The 21,985-nt window shown below is 38.8% G+C and overlaps 3 protein-coding genes across 3 annotated transcripts in view; 1 reads left to right on the forward strand and 2 right to left on the reverse strand.

Moving 5' to 3' along the window:
• Nucleotides 1-12,569: 12,569 nt before the first annotated feature.
• On the reverse strand, nt 12,570-14,180 carry LOC108779963 (uncharacterized protein K02A2.6-like). The gene has a single exon (XM_018547537.1). It carries the CDS (start codon nt 14,178-14,180, stop codon nt 12,570-12,572), a length of 1,611 nt encoding a protein of 536 aa, XP_018403039.1.
• A 3,761-nt stretch (nt 14,181-17,941) lies between these two features.
• Nucleotides 17,942-19,570, forward strand: LOC108779964 (uncharacterized). The gene is given in 2 exon segments (XM_018547538.1): nt 17,942-18,391; nt 18,890-19,570. Coding segments are annotated over 2 exon segments (1,131 nt in total).
• Nucleotides 19,571-20,569: 999 nt separating this feature from the next.
• LOC108779965 (uncharacterized) overlaps nt 20,570-21,985 on the reverse strand; it is a 6,157-nt gene continuing 4,741 nt past the window's right edge. The window contains exons 3-4 of the mRNA XM_018547539.1: nt 20,841-20,955; nt 20,570-20,690 (exon numbers count right to left, since the gene is read on the reverse strand). Of these exons, the coding sequence (XP_018403041.1) occupies nt 20,658-20,690; nt 20,841-20,955 (148 nt within the window). The 3' untranslated portion in view covers nt 20,570-20,657. The remainder of the gene's footprint in view (nt 20,691-20,840; nt 20,956-21,985) is intronic.

Here is a 21,985-nt window from a genome sequence, read left to right on the forward strand (position 1 = left end):
TTGTAAATAGTAAAAGTAAGTTGTAAAAATGATATAATAAGTATGACTACCCTTAACAGCGACAAACAGAGCCAAAGAGTTCATAGAAACTCACCCGAAGTGATTGACGCCCGAATTAATTGATTTTTTTCCTGATTGGTCGATCGTCGGAACTAATCAGGATACAGACCACATGGTGGACCGCGACATAAGGAACAGCCTTAAGCTATTCCCGCTTGTTTTTTGAAAAGATTATCTTATTGGTTAATTTGCGGGCCACTCCCAGAGCAGACCACAAGGTGGAAGCTCTCATGAGAAGGAGTTTTTTCCCTTCTGTTAGAAGTCTTTCTGACTTCATCGCTCCATTGGCCAGTAGCGAGAGCCAATTGGGTGAAGGCAGCGATATGCAGCCTAATTCAAATTGCCGCCTTGAACCGGCGCCATCCTAACAAAGGATATCATCCACCAAGGCCCTGATTGGCTCCTTGAGATAGCAGCAGCGAATCAGGGATAGCGTGGGTTTTCGAGCTAACAGCGAAACAGGATTATTCCTGGGCCCATATTCTGTACACATCTACCGACAGTTGTCGGTGTTGTTAAGTAGCGATAGCCAATGGTAAGGACTGTTCTAGGAGAAAAGTGCGATTCTTATTGGCTATCGCTACTTAACGACACCGACAACTGTCGATAGCCGTGTACAGAATATGGGCCCTGAGCTTTTGATTCCGAGCCTTCGTAAAGGAAGGACGTGCGGTACGCGGCTCTGAGTGAATTAATAACGCGTAATAAGTATAATTATTCGTGATAGACGATAAATAGAGAATATAATCAGCTCCGCGGATACGCGATAAATATATTTTTTCTATAAATTATCCGAGTGTGTGTGTGATATAATAAACATTATGTATTTTATCATAAAAGACTTGTTGGTAATACTTACCTTCCCGATACTTACCTGGGGACGTCTGAGGATCCTTGCAGCTTCCACGAGGATATCCGGAGATCCAGAGGATAACCTAAAACAGAGGGAAAGACCGGTTAGCAATACCTTCTTCGTTGGCAGGGTAAAACGAAGTGGAGACCGTGTTAAAAGATTGAAAAATAACGAGATTGTAAGTTTATCAAGGTAATAATAGAATTTTCTGATTAATTAACAATAGCGGCCGGTCACAACGTAACCTCAATTCTTTCTACTGACATGATTCTACTATGTATTACGACGTGGTTTATGACACCCCCGGCTGCTCTGAAGACTCTAGGATCAAGACCAGCTCAATTTCATGATATAATGGGTGCATCCAGAAGCACGACCGCTCATTGAGCGCTCAATGAGCTCTTGTACCTGTTTGGTTTATATATTTAGATCGAATGGAATATGCCAATCAGATAAAAAAGCTCATTAAGTGCTTAGTGAGCGGTCGTGCTTCGGGATGCACCTAATGACAATTATTTAACGATATATAATTTTGCTTATATTTTACTTAAAAGTTGTATATTCATTATATATTTATAAGTAGGAGAGGTAGGTGTGTTCTAACTCAATTAGAACTTTCCTCGGCTGGTATAGCCAATGGCGTTGCTCCTTTTTGTTTGTGTGGACGTGCGAGTTTTGCGTGTGTGCGTGTGAAAGTAAAAAAGCGCGGGAAATCGACGAAGGTCGCGCCTCGCTGGTGGGGGCGCGCCCGGGCGCGGTCGCCATGGCGACGTCGCGGGCCCCGTCGCCACGCGCTCGCCGCGGCGAGTGCGCGAAGCGAGGTTATGTCTCTCTCGCGTGCGCTTTTACAGGTTACGTCCGCGAAGCGAGGTTATGTCTCTCTCTCGCCGCGCGCGCGCGCTCTTACAGGTTATGTCTTTTCCCGCGCTCGCGCCCTCGATCGCGCGTGCGCGCCGAGATCCTCGCGAGCGGCGCGACGGTCGGTCGGTCGGTCGTCCGTTCGTCGTCGTCGTCGTTATTCCTCCTCGTAGCTCGATCACGCGCGAATCGTGCGCTCGACGTCGTCGTCGTCGTCGTCGTTCCGTTCGGTTGCGCGTCGTATCGTCGTTACACCTTTACGGCTGGAGAAAAAAAAAAATGAAAATAAAGAGGGAAAAAACCGTGTTGATGAATGTTCAGTTGATCTTTTCCAAAAACGACGAAACTAATCGTCAATTATTGTTGTTGTTGTTGTGTTGTTACGGTTACGCGATACGCGCGTTCTCGCCTCGGGAGACGATTCTCACCTTTATTTTTTTTCCTTTTTCCTCGATCTATCTATAGCCTTCATGGTCGCGCTCCGGAGACAATTCATTTCGACGAATGACTCATTCGACGCGCTCTATCTCTCCCTCTCTCTCTCTCTCTCTCTCGTCTTCGCTATTTTCCCGTTGCGCGGTGTGATCTTTTTTTCTTTTTCGTCGTCTTTTTCGCGACCTCGATCTATCTGTCGCGCCTCCGATGACTCACTCTTTCCCGTTGCGCGGCGTGATCTTTTTCATGATTACGATTTATTTGTCACCTCCAAGGTCGCGCCTCGGATGACTCACTCGTCCTCACTCTTTTTCGTTGTGCGGCGTGATCGGTCTTTTTGTTGCTTTTCGCGACCTCGATCTATCTGTCGCCTCGGATGACTCACTCGACGCGCTCTCTCTCGTCCTCACTCTTTTCCGTTGCGCGGGCGTGATCGTTGCGTGTATGCTTTTCTCAACAGGCCTCCTCCATGTTATTTTATGTGGAAAAACTAAGAAAATAAATTGATGAGTAGAATAATGCACTTATTTTTTTTTTATATTAATGTATATATATTTATTCGAAGACGCGCTCGAGTTATTTTTTTTCCGTTTTCCTCGTCGTTCGCTACGCGCTTACTGTTAATTTATTCAAGGTCGCTACGCGCGAGTGCGATCTATTCATAGTCCTCAGGGTCGCGCGTTGAATAAAAATACATTTTTTTTTTTGGTCGTGTAATTCAGTCAGATTGAATGTGAAATTGATTTTCTTATTTGTCAATATATTTATTCGAGTGTTGTTACTACATGAGAGAATACAATTTAATAATACATAATAATGCTTATTCTTAAAGCGTTTTAATTCGGTCCGAAGATCAGTGCGATTAGTTCGCAATCGATTATGTCGTTGCGATCGAAGTATTCATTTTCGTACATGGTTTTTTGTATGTTCGTAGAATCGTTCACATTAGCCGCGATATTGAGAAGACGCGAGGACTTTTTGTTTATGATGTCAGTTACATTGTCGAATGAGGAAATGAGACGATTGACGCAATATTCTAGATTGAATAAATTGACAACTGTACTGTTTGACAAGGTTATTCGTGAAGATGTCGAATCAAGACGCAACATTGGTATACTATTAATTTGACCGAAATGTAATGTCACATCTCCGATGTATATTGGCAATGGCGCGCGTTTTCCTTTTGTATTTTCGGGTTGTAAAAGCGGCAATATGACGCGTTTATGTTCGACGAGCTCGCTCCATACGGTCGGTGAGAGGAACATCTCTTTGCCGTGACTGTCTCCAAGAACGACAGTTATCTCGCAGGACAATTTGACGTTGATGCCGACGGTTAGATACTTGTATCCGGTAGCAGTTAAAGGATATCTTCGTTCCAATATGCGTACTGTGGTACTGTTGCGAAAGAAAAAAAATTAGTTCAGAAAAAACAATGATTAAAAAAATACAAAATACCTACGTGTCTTTTGTATCTACTTTTTTGTTATATTGTTTCTGCATATTGTTCGCTTCGTTATACTGTTTTTCCTTTTTTCCATCGTGCTCCGTGATAACATGCTTTGCTGCCGTATTGGTGAAAACTCTTCTGATCTTCGCGTCATTCGTACGCTCGATGAGAAGACGTCGAGAGTCGTCGTCGGTGTCGTTTAAAATCGAGTACATGTCTCTCTCTCACGATGTTAATCGAACGATTCGTTCTTTCGCACTGATCGTCTGCGTACCCATGTAGTAATATATTATTTTACTTAAAACATCGTGCTAATCGTCCAATGCATCCTCTGCGGTGTATTCGAGTAAATTGTAACTACCTGACTTTCGACTTGCGCGGAGTTAGCTCGTCGGAATAATTGTCCGAGGATTCGAAAGAGGTTCGATCGGTAGGAGAATGCCGGGCAAGTAAAGTCTCAGACGGATGTAAAATAACAAAATAATCTGATTTATTAATTTCGCCGAAATGGCTTGTATTCTACCGGAACAGATCAAAAGAAACGGCTTAGCGCCGAGGTGGTCGCAATGTATCGGTGAATACGTGTGTATGCTTTGTGTACGCGTGGTGTTTGTGGTGTGCGTGTCGCGCAAGCGGCGCGGTGTCTGATTAACAATGCAGTGTGTGTCCGTGTGCGTGGTATGTGTGCGTGAAGCGTAGACGGCGCAATGTATGCGTACGTGTGAGCGAGTGCGGTGAGTTTGCTCGCGTCGGTGTTGTGACGGGCTAGTCCCCAAAAAAAAGAGGAGACGGGCTTATTTGTCTCCTTTTTTTATCTCGCGGTGCCTGTTCGCGTGGCTGATCAGCTGGTCGGTCTAATTTTAGCACTGTCAATACGGCAATGCTATGATTCGCGGTGCGCGGTTTTCGCGTGTTCGTCTATTCGCGTGAATTTGTGCAATGACCACCGGCCGAGAACGCTCGGCAGAGGTGGAGAACTCTCCACCCCGGGCTATTGGTAGTCGATTGCGGTGCGTGAGGCGAAGGATGTTAGGCACGTTGCACCGAGACGGTTGCCGAGAACGCTCGGCAGAGGCAGAGCACACTCTGCCCCTTGGTTCTTACCGTTCGGTGCACTAGGATGCCTATTCGTGTACCTGCCGAGAACGCTCGGCGGAGCTGGAGTACTCTCCGGCCCGGTTTTCCTGGTTTACTTTAGGCTTTAGGAGCTGAGATTCGTTTCGGGAGCAGGTCGGGATCGGAATCAACTATTTCTCCGTAACGCGGCATTTTTATACAGCTGAAAATGCCGCGTTCGTGGGCCTCCGGTTTCGCTCGCGTTTGCTTCGTTGTTCGTGTTACGCGAAGCGCGGGACTAAGTCCCGAAAGTGGGAGTCCTTGCCGATCGATCGAAATCGTTTATGTTCGGCGGTGCTCGGTGTTGTGCGACCGTTACTGCCGCTCGTACCTGTAAATTATGCTTTGATTTTTATCGGGCGCTAAGCGCCCTCATCACTGCATTGCCTAGCAATGCAGCGGCGTCCGACGGGATGGTATGTAGGAACGATGGGGGGATGCATCGTTACAAAATTATTTGATCGAAGCAGTCGATTAAGAAGATCTTGCAATTGTCTTAGCAGTCCGTCTGTAGGACAATTTACGTTGAGTATTTTCATGTCGAAATTATCGGCATTCGTTACCGTTCCGGTGAACTCGTTGAATTTGTAATATTGACGTTTTTGTAGGAAATAAAGAGAACCGTCGATATATCGGTAGGCTGCAGTTGGAGATGGTGGTATTCCCGGAAATATCGATTTTAACGAGTGATATTCATGAATAGTCATGTCGCATTTATTTATTAACGCTACGCTGTCGCTGTAATGTATCTTGTACTAAATGATTAGGTACAAATCAAAAGATGATGATACTACTAAATGATGCACGCTTTATTACTCGTACGGAACGAGGAGAAACAGACGCTGCCAAGCTGGCGTCCATTACACACACACGAAGCAAGAAGGAATGCGCACGCACAAGCCAATGAACATAAAGGAAAAACGATAGCAGCGCTCACATACAAAAATAACATGAACATATATTACACTCCTCCTCACTTAAATTAAGGAAATAAATATTCCGCTTACAAGTCTAAAACCTTCCTAGATTTCGGTACACGACTTGAACGTCGTAGTCCTTCCACTGGAGCAGTGCTCGGAATTAGTTGCACATTTCGGGCCGATTTCTGAGGCGACGCCTACTGTCTCCCCACTACCACTCGAGCCTCGGCGGCCGAGCCGCCGACCGCTCATGTGACGCTGTGCCTCAGGAGCGTCGCGATACTTTCCAGTATGCTGGGAGTACACCTTCCGACAAATATCATTAAAATATTTTTTTTCTACGTGATTTTTATACAAATTTTTTTATTATTAGTATATTATGTATATATTCTATAATAATATAATTTTGACAATTATTACAGTATGATAATTACAATATTGATCAACAGATTTCCACATCACCTCTGAGGTACTATTGTTGACGCGTTTTTTTTAAATGGTTTCCCCAGTAGGCCTATTCCACTAAAAAAAAATAACGAAAAGCTGATTAAGTATATAGCTCGAGGAAAGCAATATTTATATTCATTCATATTTATGATCGGTCACAGATGAAACGGGAATAATTAATTTTCTTAAAATCTTAAATTTGACCTTCTGAGTCGTTTGCACGATTGTACTAGTAATGATACATCCACAAAGATTTTAGACGTAGTAGTTCGCATCATCGAGAATAACGATGCATCTTTTAAACATGAACGTTTTTCCGTTTTGAGAATGATGCATCGTTATCCTCGATGATGCAAAATACTACTTCTGAAATCTCTAAATCATCGCAAAACCCCCGCCCAGCTCCGTTCAACAAATTAATTCTATTATCTAATCTATTATAAGTACTGGATGGCATGTATACCGATTTAAAGTAGTCAGCGAATAAATTAGCAGTATCAAGTCCCGATTTAGACACCTGATCATCCAAATACATGTTCTGAGGCATACTAGAAGTTTTATTCAAATTATTAATATAAGACCAAAAGGATTTAACGTTTCGGGACGATCTAGCTTGAATTCGCAAAATATACTCCTCATAACAGGCCCTGGACAACCGTATGCACTTGGCTCTCAAACGCTTAAATTCACTATAATCTGAATCCAAACCGAAATTTCTCCACTTTCTATGAGCTACTTTCTTACTAATTATCACCGCTTTTAGTTCTTTTGTGAACCAAACCGGATACGTACCAGTACTAATTCTAATCTTAGGTACAAACTTCTCAACAATCTTATAAATTTCCGAATAAAATTTATCAACAGAAACATCTAAAGAGTCTTCAGTCAAAAACAAACTCCAATCCACATCAGATAAGGCACTGTTAACACTCTCATAATCCACTTTCGAAAAATCCCACTGCATAGAAGAAACACTCCAAGAAGGCGTCCCCTTAACTTGAAGTTCGAAAAAGACTGGATCGTGGTGGATCTTACCTGTATCAAAAAATCCGAAGATGGTACAACTCTTAAGTCTTTCATCGATGAGAATGCTAGGTCCAAAGTATAGTCCTTAAGAGGATTGACAGGGAAATATTGTTCCATATTAAAGTAATTAATACAATTCCCCAAGATTACTGTGTTATCCCTTATCAATCGATCACTATGACTACAAGAGAAATTCGCCGCCAGTAAGGTGCTCCATCTTGTAGAGGGCAAATTATAATCCCCGAATAATAGTAACTCGTGATCCCTATACTTCTCCGTTAGAGACTCGATTTGTGTAGTATGATAAGTGAAGATGTCAGATGAAGATCGTGGTGGAATATATGCTACACCAAGTATAAAGCGCACAGATTTGACATTAACGGAGAGAAATAAATGTTCAATATCATTTGCATAAATTTCGCACTTATTAACCATAATATCGTTCTTTAATGCAATTAAAACTCCACCACCCGCTCGAGACTTATCGTGTAGCTTGACTCTGTCTCTACGAAACACATTATATCCTCTCAGACCGAGCTCACTGTCCCTTATATCAGGGTAAAGATGGGTTTCAGTCAAACAGATAATGTCAGGTTCCGGTGTTAATGAAACAATAGACAAACGAAAATCACGAAGTTTAGTGCACAGGCCATTAACATTCTGATAATAAAACACAAGACCATTAACCGTTGATCCATGAATTAGTTTTCCGTCGTTCCAGTTCTTCTATTAACCAACATAGGAGAGCCATTTATAAATTTGACCACTTTCGTTGTTGCCGGGTTTGTAGAATTTATACTAGCAGCTTCTGCTTTGAGTTTTTTATACAAAGTTCTCTGATTCAATGTGAGATCCTCAGCATACGAATAATCCTTTGGTAATTTTTTCCAGTCACGTAACACTCGTCTAACTTCCAAGTTACTATTTAGTTTGACTAATATGGGTCTAATAGTCTGCTGATTTCTTACTCCAATTCTATTTATCTTAACCGGAGTAATGTTAACAACTCTCAACAAATTTGTAACCAATGCTTGGTCACTATCCTGAAATGCTTCCGGAACTTTAAAAATCAATAGGTTGCCCTGTCTTCGTGCCCTCTCATTGATTTCCACTATTACTGCTTCAATATTAGTAGTATCACCCATTTCAACCTTCGATAGACGATTTTTGACATCTTGGAGATCATTTTTCATTTGATCGATAATAAGTAAAGAAGTTTTAACTGACTCTCGTTGACTGACTTGACTAGATTTGATACCAATTCTCTAAGCGATGGGTCAATGTTTCCAGATTTTTGACAAACTGCACATCGATAAACCATGCGAGGCTTCTGTTTCAACTCAATAACTTTAATCTCTGTTGCTGTTAATATAATATATAACAAATATCATAGTATATATAATAAATATCAGAGATATTCAAATGATACTAATATTGCCATAGTTCTTCTTCAAATGCCAAATGTGTAATTATGAAGACTATTTTTTGTTACATCCTAGAGATGTAAAAGCTTGGGCAACATGGCTATGACAACTGCAATCATAACGTCTGAATTGATTATGTTCAAGTATAAGAGATATTAGCAGCTGTGAATGCCATTCCGTGCGCGTTATGTATATAGCATATACATAAAATTTAATTCCAATATTGCATGTAAAGGTACATATTAATGAATATTACACTTTGTATGTTTTATGTTTGCATACATATGTATGTATATACACAATGATATACATAAAATATGTTAATATTGCAGATAGAACATATACATATAAATGGCATTGGATGACAGGAAATGTTCTACATTCGTGTGCACCAATATATCTGTCAGTATTTATTTAAAAAATGTGTATGTCACATTATTATTACACATTTTTATTACTGACAGTATATATATATGTGCGTGCGTGCGTGCGTGCGTGCGTGCGTGTGTGTGTGACAACACGATTATAATAGTCGAAGCAGAAGTTTTCTCTGCTTGACATTTGCTCGCGTTGCATACTCCAACTCACTCGGAGGTCCGTTTCAATACGCGCTTACAATGATGTTAGCGCTGTAATATGCTATAGTATATTTCACGTATACTATAGAATTTCAAAGATAAAAACGCGTTTTTATCAATAAAAACACGTACTGAATACGGAATGAGTAGGAGCTATCATATAATTGCATATGATAGATGTAAACAGCACGCGGTCAGCGGCGGCGTACGGCCAGTGACGGCTCGGGGCCAGCGGCGGCGCGCGGCCATCGACGGCTCGGGGTCAGCGGCGGCGCGCGGCAGGCAGAGGGCGTAAGTGAACGGTCACAAATCTGTTATACCGACCTTGATCAAGTTCGGCCGTCGCTTTAGGATCCCCTTAATAATATCTAATCTAGTACGCAAACGCCTATTTAACTGTAACTCTGCTGGTGACTTTTCCGTAGTACAATGAGGTGTCACTCGATAGTGAAATAAATATTTACATAACGCATCCTGTCTCGTATAATCTTTAAGTAACAATTTAAACTTTTTTTTAAACGTACGTACAGCGTTCTCGGCCGCTCCGTTAGACGCAGGATGATATGGTACCATTTTCGTATGCTTAATAGCATTTCGCGATACGAATTCTTTAAACTGTTCGCTCGCAAATGCTGGACCATTATCAGAAACAATTTGATATGGTACTCCCCATGTACTGGTATATTCTTTCACCGCTCTAACCGTGGATTCCGCTGAGATATCTTTCATCTCCTTAAGCGGAGGTTCTCATCTAGGGACCCGAAAATAAGGTAATTTTCTTGAATTTTTTTCTCATGGTAGGATGTAAATTATTAATTCTAGTTTTTTGGCACATATTTATCAAGTATTTAAGTACAAAAATAAATTTTTTCGACGCTTAATATAGTGAAGAAAATGTTTTATGCGTGCTGCAACGTGACCGTGTGAAAACAATGTTGGTTGATTACAGCCAGGATTGCGATCGAACGGATGATCTAAAACGAAAAAACCAAAAATTTTCTTAAAATATATGATATTTGTTGGAGCTTGAACCTATAAAATCGAAAAAATATCGAAAATTGAAAAAATGACATGCATTTGAATTTTAAATGTCGTTTTTTACGTTTTTGTTCGCTCTTCAAAGTGTTATAAAAAATCGAAAAAACATGAAATATCAGTCACATTTAGGTTCATCCTCCAATAAATTCAATTTACTTTAAAATAAAAAAAAGTTTGACCCGATCCGTCAATTAGATCTTGAGAAATCGTGGCTACAGTTTTGAAAAACAGTATTTTTCAGAAAACGCGTTTAAAGTTTTGATAAGGGTTTTCTTTTTGTAAATCGAAAAATAATGTACCTTTCGGTTAATCGGCTATTCCTGGACCATACATTAGGCCTTCCTCCATCTCGTAATGTTTCATTACGAAATTTATTTTTAAGTTCAAATTTCAAAGATATCGACGTAAAATACTCGTTACCGCAATTTTAGTCGATTTTAGTGTAAAAAGGTGGGTTCGCTTTTTGTACCACAACTTTTTTTTTTCAGCCAAACTTTTTCTGGCGTTTATGGGGGCTTATTCTACACATAATAAGTTATCAAAAAACGCAAAAAAAATTTTGACATTTTCGGGTCGAGTTTCATGAGAACCTCCCTTTAACATCAATCCATTTAGAATAAGCGTCTGTTATTACTGAATACATATGGCCCCTAATTGGTCCACAAAAATCTAAATGTATACGATGGTTTGGCCCTTGAGGCCACTTCCAAACATACTTTTAGGAGGATCATCGGCGCTTTCCAAGCAATCTTTACAACTTTTAGTGATCTCCTCTATATCATTATCTAGACCTGGCCACCAAAAATATGATCGAGCTAATGCCTTCATTTTAACTATTCCTAAATGAATTCCATGCAATTCCTCAAGCAATTCAGCTCTTAAGGACGGGGGAATAATAACGCGATAACCCCACATTATACAACCATCCTCCACTGATAATTCTAAACGACGACTTTTAAAAGGCTCAAAACATTTTTCCACTTTATCAGGCCATCCCTGCATAACAAAATCTCTGACTTTACTCAAAATAGCATCTTTACTAGTTCCCTTACGAACCGCTTTACTATCCACATTTTGCAATTCTTCACTTATTGCTTTTAAATAATTATGAACCTGTACATCTTTTGACTCAGTCGTTTGATAAGTATCCTTCATACTAACCCTCGATAAACCATCAGCAGGTCCATTATCTTGACCTTTAATGTACTTAATTGTAAAATCATAACCTGCTAAAATCACTGCCCATCTTTGAACTCGACTAGCCGCCATCTGTGGAATTCCTTTCTTCGGCCCAAAAATATACGTAAGAGGTTTATGATCTGTCTCTAAAATAAAATTACGACCGTAAACATACTGATAAAATACTTTCACTCCGAAGACAAGAGCTAATGCTTCTCTGTCCAATTGCGAATAATTTCTTTGAGCTACTGACAAAACCTTTGATGCATAAGCTATCGGCCTATCCGATCCATCTGGAAGAATATGCGACACCACCGCCCCCAAACCAACAGGAGACGCATCGCACGTAATTTTCAAAGGATAATCTGAACTATAATGTATCAGTATTTCCCTAGATGCTAAACGCTCTTTTGCCTTTTTAAAAGCTAACTCTTGTTCCTTTGCTCAACACCATTTTTTATCTTTCCTAAGAAGTTTATACAATGGGCTCAACTAGAGAACCTCTAGTAGAAGAATCGCCAACTTGGTCACGTGACCAATTACGTGATTGGCTGGAGGAAATGAGCAGATTTGGGCATCTCGACACCAATGCATTACGTCAGAACACATGGCGGCCCCATCATTCGCGATGAAATATTTATGTCTCGATTAAATGGTCCGGGGTCCGGGAACGCCGTCGGGGTACACGAACACGAAGACTGCCACTGCTGGGGTCAGTCTGCCACTCTCTAAATCTCTTCGTATAAGGTTAGTGATCGTTGATCGACTCTAGACACAAACTTCAATACCTAAATGTACATCTCTTATGTAATAAAAGTTTTCTTATGATTTTTTTGCCAATAAACACTTCAATATTTCGTCAAATTTATAACAAATTTAAATAATATTAAAACATAATTACTAACACGATCAACTAGAGCCGATCAACGATCGAGTTGATCACTAACCTTATACGACGAGATTTAGAACGTGGCAGACTGACCCCAGCAATGGCAGCTCTTCGTTTTTGTGTACCCCGACGGCGTTCCCGGACCTCGGACCATTTAATCGGGACGTAAATATTTCATCGCGAACGATGAGGCCGCCATGTGTTCTGACGTCATGCATTGGTGTCGAAATGCCCAAATTGCTCATTTCCTCCAGCCAATCACGTAATTGGTCACGTGACCAAGTTGGCGATTCTCTCTACTAGAGGTTCTCTAGGCTCAACAAATCAGAATAATCCTTAATGAACTTCGAGTAATAATTAATTATACCCAGAAATGACTTAAGTTCTGACAAATTATCAGGTTTTTTCATATTCACTATTGCGTCAACCTTTTTACTCGACGCCTGTATGCCCTGTGCATTTAACTCGAATCCTAAAAATTCTATATTACTTTGTGCAAACGCACACTTGTCTTTACTTAGCGTTAAACCACAATCTTGTAACCTTTTCAAGACATACGTTAAATTTCTATCGTGCTCTTCATGAGTAGCTCCTGTAACTACTAAATCGTCAAAGAAAATAGCTACCATATCCAAATCCTGAAAAATCTTATCCATTTCACGCTGGAATAACCCTGATGCTGACGCTACGCCATAACTTAAACGATTACTTTTGAATAACCCCTTATGAGTTGCTATTGTGACAAGAAACTTTGATTCCTCATCCAACACTACTTGTTGATAAGCCTGAGCTAAATCTAACTTGGTAAATACCGTACCTCCACTTAGCTTTGTAAGCAAATCTGATACCCTCGGAATAGGATGTTTATCCACTAATAAGTGAGGATTTAACGTAACCTTATAATCTCCGCATAAGCGTATCTGACCGTTAACTTTTGATACTGGTACTATCGGTGTTGCCCAATCACTATATTCCACCGCTTCTAAAATACCCTCTTTAACTAAACGATCAATTTCATTTTCAACTTTCGCCCTTAACGCGGAAGGTACTGGTCTTGGTTTACAAAATACCGGACTGACTCCTTCTTTGAGATGCAATTTAAATTTCTTTTTCGTATAACGACCAATTTGATTAGAAAAAAGTGACTCAAACCTTTTGCAAATATCATTTTGTTTTTCGTTCACTGTCCTAACTGACAATTTTTCAGATGCCACATCAAATTGAATAATATCTAAGGCCTTAAGCCAATTACGACCAACAATAGGTGCGCTTTTACCTGATAAGACAAACAATTCAAGAACTTTGCTTCTATTTTGAAAAGTTACCTTAACCTTCAATATACCCAGAGGAACTATTGGATTACCCGTATACGCCTTAAAAGTTCGCAAACTTTTCAACACTTCCGCATTCTCAAACGGTTTAAGCCTATCAAAATCTTTCTTTGAAATTGCCGAAATCGGTGATCCTGTATCTATTTCAAACGACAATGACTTATTATCCACCTCCAGGTTAACTTTCAATGGTTCGATACAACCAATCACATTATTCACGTTAATACCCTTATTACAATATAAATTATTTAGACTATCATTACAGTCTTCCGATTCTTTAACAATGTTCGGATTCACATTTTTAATCTTAACATTACCATTCGCGCGACTTTGTTTTCGTGATTTACCCTTCACGCCTTTGTTTGAAGCCTTAACCTTACGAACTGACAAATGTCCTTTTTTCCCGCACGAATTACATGAATACCCTTTAAAACGACACTCTTTTGCCATGTGACCTTTTTTCCCACAACAAAAACATGTTACCGCCTGCAAAATCTTTTTCTGCTTATTGATAACTTTGAGTGCGTTGTCCGTGCTGTTCACTGGATTAGCCATGTCTGCTGCCTCTCGTTCAGCCATCTCCATACTAGTGCTGATTTCCACCGCTCTGGTATACGTCAACTGTTGTTCAGCCAGAAGTCTCTTCTTGATCCTCTCACTGGCCAGACCCTATACAAACTGATCCCGGATGCAATTTTCCAGCTGCTCTCCAAAGTGACAATGCGTGGAAAGCTTTTTAAGCTTTGCGAGATACGTCTTAATGTCCTCGCCTGTTAGCTGCTTACATTCCTTAAATTTGTAACGCTGTGATATTGTACTTGGTTGCGGCTGCAGATGATTCCGCATTATTTCCGCGAGACGTTCAATTGTGAGATTCGCCGGCCTCTCCGGCGTGCACAGATTACAAAGAAGTTCATAACCTTCGCTTCCCAATAACGTAAGGAACAGCGGCACTTGTTTCTCACCCGGCACTTCGTTACCGGTAAAGTAGAGCACTAATCGCTCGAACCATCTCGTCCAATCTTCTTTCATAGAAAACTCGGAAATACTACCAACTGTACCTCTAACAATGGTGTGAATAACCTGTGGCTCTTCTCTTTTTGATGCTGCCATCAGTTCTGCTCTTACTTGAGCTAATTGCTGACTTTCCATAGCCAACAAACTTCTCTGATGTTCCTGCTGCTTAGCCCTTTCCGCTAAGGCTTTCTACCGTTCCTCGAGATCCTTTTGAAATTTCAATAAGTTCGTTGTCGACATTTTGTTTCTCAACGGTGTCCTTTAGATTGCGCGCTTTTCTTAACCTCGTTTACCTTGCGTCCCTGTGATCGCACGTTTTTAACCTTATCAACGCTGCGTCCCTATGATCTCACGTTTTAACCTTTGTATGCTTGCGTCCCTATGACTGCGCGTTCTTTGTTCAACGCTTGGTTGCATACACTCTGGAATCTTCCCTTCCGATGATTCTCAGGCCCTTTGCCGAAACTGGTTTTTACCTCGTCGCCAATGTAATGTATCTTGTACTAAATGATTAGGTACAAATCAAAAGATGATGATACCACTAAATGATGCACGCTTTATTACTCGTACGGAACGAGGAGAAACAAAACGCTGCCAAGCTGGCGTCCATTACACACACACGAAGCAAGAAGGAATGCGCACGCACAAGCCAATGAACATAAAGGAAAAACGATAGCAGCGCTCACATACAAAAATAACATGAACATATATTACAGTCGCCATCGAAGATCACGTACGTTTGTCCTCGGTTGGTGACTAATGCTGCGTTAACGCGCATTTCTGCGGGAAAGTTCAGGACGGAATACGTTTTCGGCCAACCATTTTTCAATTGAAAACTCGGATAATCTACCATGTAAATTTTATTATTCGCGAACATCACAATTTCTTCTGATGGCCGTTGATACACGGCGTTTATTGAAACGTTCGCCGGAAGAAAACGAAGATAGTCGTTGAGCGCGAGTGGTCGCTTGTACCTTTTACCATCGATGGCTATCACCCATATGCTCCTTCGATAAATGACGAATATGTGATGTTTCAACACCAGTACATTGTCCACGTATGGTAGATCGCACAGATTTTGCGTTGATGTTTTACGCGTGTCTGTAGTTACCGGTGGAGATCGTGTACTTGGTACTTCATTAGGATTTTTTCCATATAGACGTTGAATAGCTAAAATGTCCTCTATACTGAGGTAGCGGATCTATCGGTGACGTAAGGAAACATTAGAGAATCTGCGCGATAATTGTGCGATAATCCTAATGAATGTCCGATTTCGTGCGTTAATGTGTAAAGTAAATGTAGTTTGTTTTCTGACATACTTTCGTTTAATTGTATATGCCAAGGTTCCGCTACGTCTACGTGTATCTCAGTGCTTTGCATGGGGTCGTTCATAGGTGGAAACGCGTGTGCGAGCACTCCACCGGGTCCGTCGAACAAACCGGAATAGATCGTTTCCTTGCGTTTGTTGTCAATGTATGTGTGAATTCCTCCGCGATATGATATCAAAATATCTGGATTTAACGTTTTACGTTCGAATGTTAGAGACGTGTTCGCCGCCCATATTGAGAATGCGTATGTCGCGAGTTTCAATGTATTCGCGTCCGCTAAGTGAAAGTTCCACGTAAGATGTGTTTTTTTCCATTTCACTGTATCCGTATTTTGTTCCTGGAGTGGCATATCCGGGAGTCCACATCGAGGTTTTCGTATTTGATCTAACGTATTATCGTTACCCGGTATTTGATAGTATTCTTGAAATAATGCGATAGCTTCTTTAATTTTTTCATCCTCGATAGACGTGTGAGTAGTAACATCTGCCTCGTTCAGGAAACCGTATCTCTGCAGATATTCTATCACTTCTGTGTTTACGAGATTGTTTATCGTCGGCGTCGACGCGCATACCGTTACGGAAACGAAAGCGACGAGGTAAGCGAGAGACATCGCGGCGTACGTGCACAGCGGAAACGTATTGTTCGATCGTTAATCGCATTCTGCCGAGTATGGGGGAGGAGGAGTGGTACGTGTGTCTATACATAGGCACAGGAAATGAATCGGTAGGAGTGTCAATAAACGTGGTACAGTTCGTTTCAACATTTTTATTTTGTGAAGCATACATTAAAACAGTTAACCTATAATCTTCTAATCGTTATGTTTATTGTTAGATAATTTTATGAATGACATTTGTCAATGGATTGTACTCTATTACTCTAACTTGAATAATTAGACAATAGACCGTGGTGTTCGGTGGAATGTTTGCTCTACATTCGAATTCGATACGAATGTCCACTCTTTGTTGCGCTCTTTACAGATTCGTTTTGACGAGAGCAATCGATCACCACGAGTGGCGCGGACGAAATAAATTGCGCGAGTGATAACAAAGTTTCATTTCTTTCGTAGCCGTAGTATGAGTTGGCAAATTTTGTATACATGTCGTATAGTAATGCGACTTTATTACGTTCGAAATCCACATTCATATCATCGTATGGAAAAAAATCGGAGTTCAAAAAGAGTTTCACGTTGACGAGCGCGCACGCGTCGAAAAGAGTAATATCCTGAGAGAGCCGTCCCATGGAGCGTTTCTCAATACGTACGTATTGACGGATCAATGCGTTGACCAATCACCGACGATCCGTCGTTTTGCTTACGGAAAACTTTTGTTGCACTGTCCCATGCAGCGGATCGAACGTAAACGGATGATCGGAGCACCAATTACGGAATTTTTCCGCTAGATCCGTTTACAAAATAACCTTAAAAGTTGTTCATAATTGGTGATCCGCTGAACCGTATACGTAAAATGTGTTGCATGGGACAGTGGAAAAAAAATTTAACGGAAGCTAAACGACGGATGACATACATATATAGATTGTATAATGTAAATATCGAGTAAATAATCTTAAAGAAAACAATTCAATTAACTACGTCATTGTTAATTAGTTGCCTCAAGTAAATGTAATTGAAGTTTGTGATATAAATATCGAAGATTGACGAAAAGGTAACACATATCCATAATTGTATTATAGTAAAATATGTACTAAGAATCGTATATTATGTATATGATTTTTTATTATGCCATAAACATGATGTTCACAATAAATTATTAAATACTTTTCTAAACAAAAATTAATATTTGTGTATAATTTTGCAGAAAAACATGGATAATACAGAAAACATATTACTTGCCATGGGAACGATAGCGCATCGCTTCAAGCGATGTAATCAACCATCTGTAAAAAGAAGATTACGTCGAAAGCTTCTGCAATTATATGCTTTGTACAATGTTTTAACTAAAAATGGCTGTCAAAAAAAAACGACAGTTTTGAGTAAGGATGATATTTAGTGAGCAACGATGTCTACTGCAAGGAGCAAGCAATAACTTAGTAAAAGAGATGCAGCAAAATGATGAAGGAAAATTTAGGAACTATTTTCGGATGGATTCTGTTGTTTTGAAGAAACTATTTGATCTTGTAGGGCCATTGATAACAAAGAACAGTAATGTCAGAAAGGCGATCTCAGCTGAAACACGTTTATACATAACTGTGCGGTACCTTGCTTCCGGAGATAGCATGGTATCCATCTCGTATGTTTTTCGCGTTGCTCACAATACTGTGTCAAAAATAATTCAAGAAACGTTTGATGCAATTTGGTCAGTTTTAAAGGAAAAAGTATTTATGAAGGATATTCTGAAGAGTTGGCAAAATGTTGCCCAAGATTTTGATGATATGTGGAATTTCCCAAACTGCATTGGCTGTATCGACGGCAAGCATGTAGAAATACAGGTATGTTGTTTAATATAAATAACTGTAGTTTATAACCAATTTATTTTATTCATGACATAACCAATTAAATATATCCATCTTAGCAGAATATCATATCAATACAAAGTATACCAGTTTCAGGATTACTAGTTTAAGCAATATTTGTTTTGGAATTGCTGAAAATTCGAATGTTTGTTCATTTGCAATAGTGCAAACATAATTTACTGTTTATAAATTAATTTTGTTTGTAATCATAATTTTGTGTCACATTTCTGTATCGCAGACAATAAATGTAACTAAATTGACGATATAAGTTTGAAAAGTTTGCCTAATATATAATATTATTCATATTGGGCGCGTTCAGCGGACTTAACAGTTGAGTGAGCGCTCGCTGTTATTGGTGTATTCTTTTAGATCATCAGAATTTTAGATCTAGAAGAATACACCAATAACAGCGAGCGTTCATCTCAACTGTTGAATCTGCTGAACGCGCCCATTTTTAATATGGTTTTATTGCAGGCTCCACCAAACAGTGGGTCACTTTATTATAATTATAAAGGGCGTCATAGTATTAACCTTATGGCTATCAGTGATGCGAAGTATAGGTTTACTATGGTCGATATCGGAGCATAAGGCAGAAACAGTGACGGAGGAGTTTTCCGAAATAGTATAATGGGCAAATATTTTGACGAACAACAATTCCAGATCCCAAATGGTGAACGATTGGAAAGCAATGGGCCTGTACTGCCATACGTGCTTTTAGGTGACGAAGCATTTCCTCTATCACGATACATGATGCGACCGTTTCCCCGGAGTAGCAATTTAGATTTAAGAAAAAAAGTATTCAATTATAGACTAAGTCGAGCACGACGCGTAGTAGAGAGTGCATTTGGAATTCTTGTTACAAGATGGAGAATATACAGAAAATCGATTATTGCAAGTGTAAAAAACGCACGAAGAATGATCAAGGCTACAATAGTTTTACATAATTTTATAATAGATTCAGAGGAAGAATTGTATTCGAGGATTTATTATACACGCGTCAGTGTTGAAACTCAAAATATGAATTATGAACTGTCCTCACTGGAAGAAGAAGAGGCTGAAGAAGAAAATAACAGTGGCATAGAAGTTCGCAATGCATTCGCAGACTTTTTTATAGGTGTTGGTCAAATAGAATTTCAGTGGAGAAAGGCTATATGAATAACGATTTTTAGCATACACTATCGATTTTTGTGACATTTACAGTTTTATGTGACTTTTTGTGTACACAGTGTGCGGTACATTTTTTATACGGTATTAAAAATGTGTTAAGAAGAAAAATCAAATAAATTCCTATTCTTTATGAAAAATTGCTTGTATAATTTTTCTACAAGTTAAATTATTAGTAAATTCGATAAAGAAATTCAATTAACAGTTTTATAAAGATGAGAATGTTTTACATATAATTATGTGGACCAAATTTAAACAATATTGCACAGTTTTCGATTTCATTCTCCCGTATTGCCCTACCCTTAAGATAAAAATTTCGTAACAGTATTTATATATAAAAAGCTTTTATTCTGTATGAAGACATTAGAGACATCTCGAAAAGATTTTCTTCACAAAAATGTCAACACTTTTTGCATAAACAGGACATTACAATGTGTAATCTTTTATCTTTATTTTTCCACCGCGCATACGTATCACATTTTCTTGTTCAATGACTCCCCCAAAACGATGCTTCAGATTTGATTATTATATTGCATTTTATATGTATAACATGTCGTTATAAAGTTTATTTTGAAATGTATAAATATATATCAATATATTATAATCAATAGAGTTAAAAGTACTACTAATAAGATTTAAATCATTTGAAATAATCATATAGCACCAAACATTAAGGAGGAAAATACATTTAGGCAATTCTTTTTTTAAATTAAAAAATAGCGGACTTACAGTAGTCTGTGCGAAGCGAGTTGTCAAATGGATTTCTCAAATCTAACAATAAACAAACAAAAGACAAGTAACAATAAACTTTATCTTAACTTTAAAAATAATCGGATAATCCTTTCCTTTAAAAAAATTTACGAAAATTTGCCTTGTTTTCATTCGCCTAAATATATTTTTTAAACGATAAATAGTTCTGATTCTAGGTCATATAGTTGCGATAAGATCCGAACTTCAAATGCATGTCTCTTGCGTACCGGGAGAGCTCGTAATCGATCTCCAATTTGTAGGAAAAATCCATTAACAGCGTCCTGTTTTGACTGTGGTTCCGAATCAAGAGCAGCAAGAATTGCTTTTTTTATGTCACTATCCTCATCGGCAATTTTTCTTTCTGCACAAATATAAATAACAGATAAAAACATTACATCATTATTTGCATAATGTCAATAGTCAGTACATTATTACAGAAATTACTTTTTGAAGCTCGTTGATTAAGTTTTGAATGTGAAGGCTCGTCGATAGACCCAAATTGGCTACTTACAGAAATATTTGATGTTTCGGAAATGGAAATCTCGGAACTTGCTCTGTGTTCTTCACAGGCAATATGTGTTTCTTCAATATCAAAAACAGTGTTATCTTCAAAATTACTGTCAGTGCTACACATATAAGTACGAATATTAGTATCATAACTTGACGGAACGTTTTGTACGGCTATGCAAAATGTTACTAACAGTTCTTTGTACATAACTTAAATTTTACTAATGTTACCTGACATCAATCCCCATGCAAGAAAAATAATCTAACCTAAGGGCAGGGTAGATTGAAAAATTAACCTACATATCATTACAATATCATAAAAAAATATTAATAATATTATAATATTAATAATATTATTAATAATTATTAATTGTAATATAATATTAAAAGATTATAATAGATTTTATATTAATACAATATTTGCATAAAATTGATTTTTTAAATTATTGAAGTATTAAAATTTAATTTTTTGCTATTGTTTATTGTTACTTCATGTAATTATGTATATTGAAAGAAAAATATTTGCCTCATCCACAAAAAACTATCCGTTATTTTCGTCATTTATACCTATTCTGCACCTTCTTACAATGAACTTTTTATCAAAAAAGTATGTAATTTAAACTACATATGAAACCATGAAAAAGAACAGTAAAATTATTGTTTTTTTTTTGTATTATGTCACAGAGATAAAAAAAGTAAATGAATTGAAAGTTTAAAGGACTCTATTATTTTTAATAATAATTCACACCTTAAATAAGGCGAATAAGAGTCAAATTACAATATGAAATCTAATTTTGATAACTTATTCTAATATTATATATTGCGAAGAATATCATGTAATTTTTGGCGTTTCGTCCCGGCTTCCACTACTGGACTCATCAGTAAGGCAATGTAGTGGAAGCCTACCTTAGACGCCTGTTTAAGTTATTAGATCGAGAATCTATATATACAGATATACGCGTATCCAAGCACTTGCGAGAATCTTTGCGAATATCTATAGACCTCTGATGGCGAGTCGACGTAGTAATATTCTTCGCAATATATTTATTCAAAGTAATATATGTGTTAACCTCCCACCCCCCCCCTCCCAAATTGCGCGCCGAAAGGATTTCGGACTTGCAACGCAACTCTAATCATCTGAAATATCCC

The sequence above is a fragment of the Cyphomyrmex costatus genome, unplaced genomic scaffold (genome assembly GCF_001594065.2).
Source record: "Cyphomyrmex costatus isolate MS0001 unplaced genomic scaffold, Ccosl1.0 scaffold651, whole genome shotgun sequence".
Lineage (NCBI taxonomy): Eukaryota > Metazoa > Arthropoda > Insecta > Hymenoptera > Formicidae > Cyphomyrmex > Cyphomyrmex costatus.

Bases quoted from the DNA above. Each gene is read 5' to 3' on its own strand.
- LOC108779963 (XM_018547537.1), bottom strand. From the start codon at position 14,180: ATGGCTGAACGAGAGGCAGCAGACATGGCTAATCCAGTGAACAGCACG.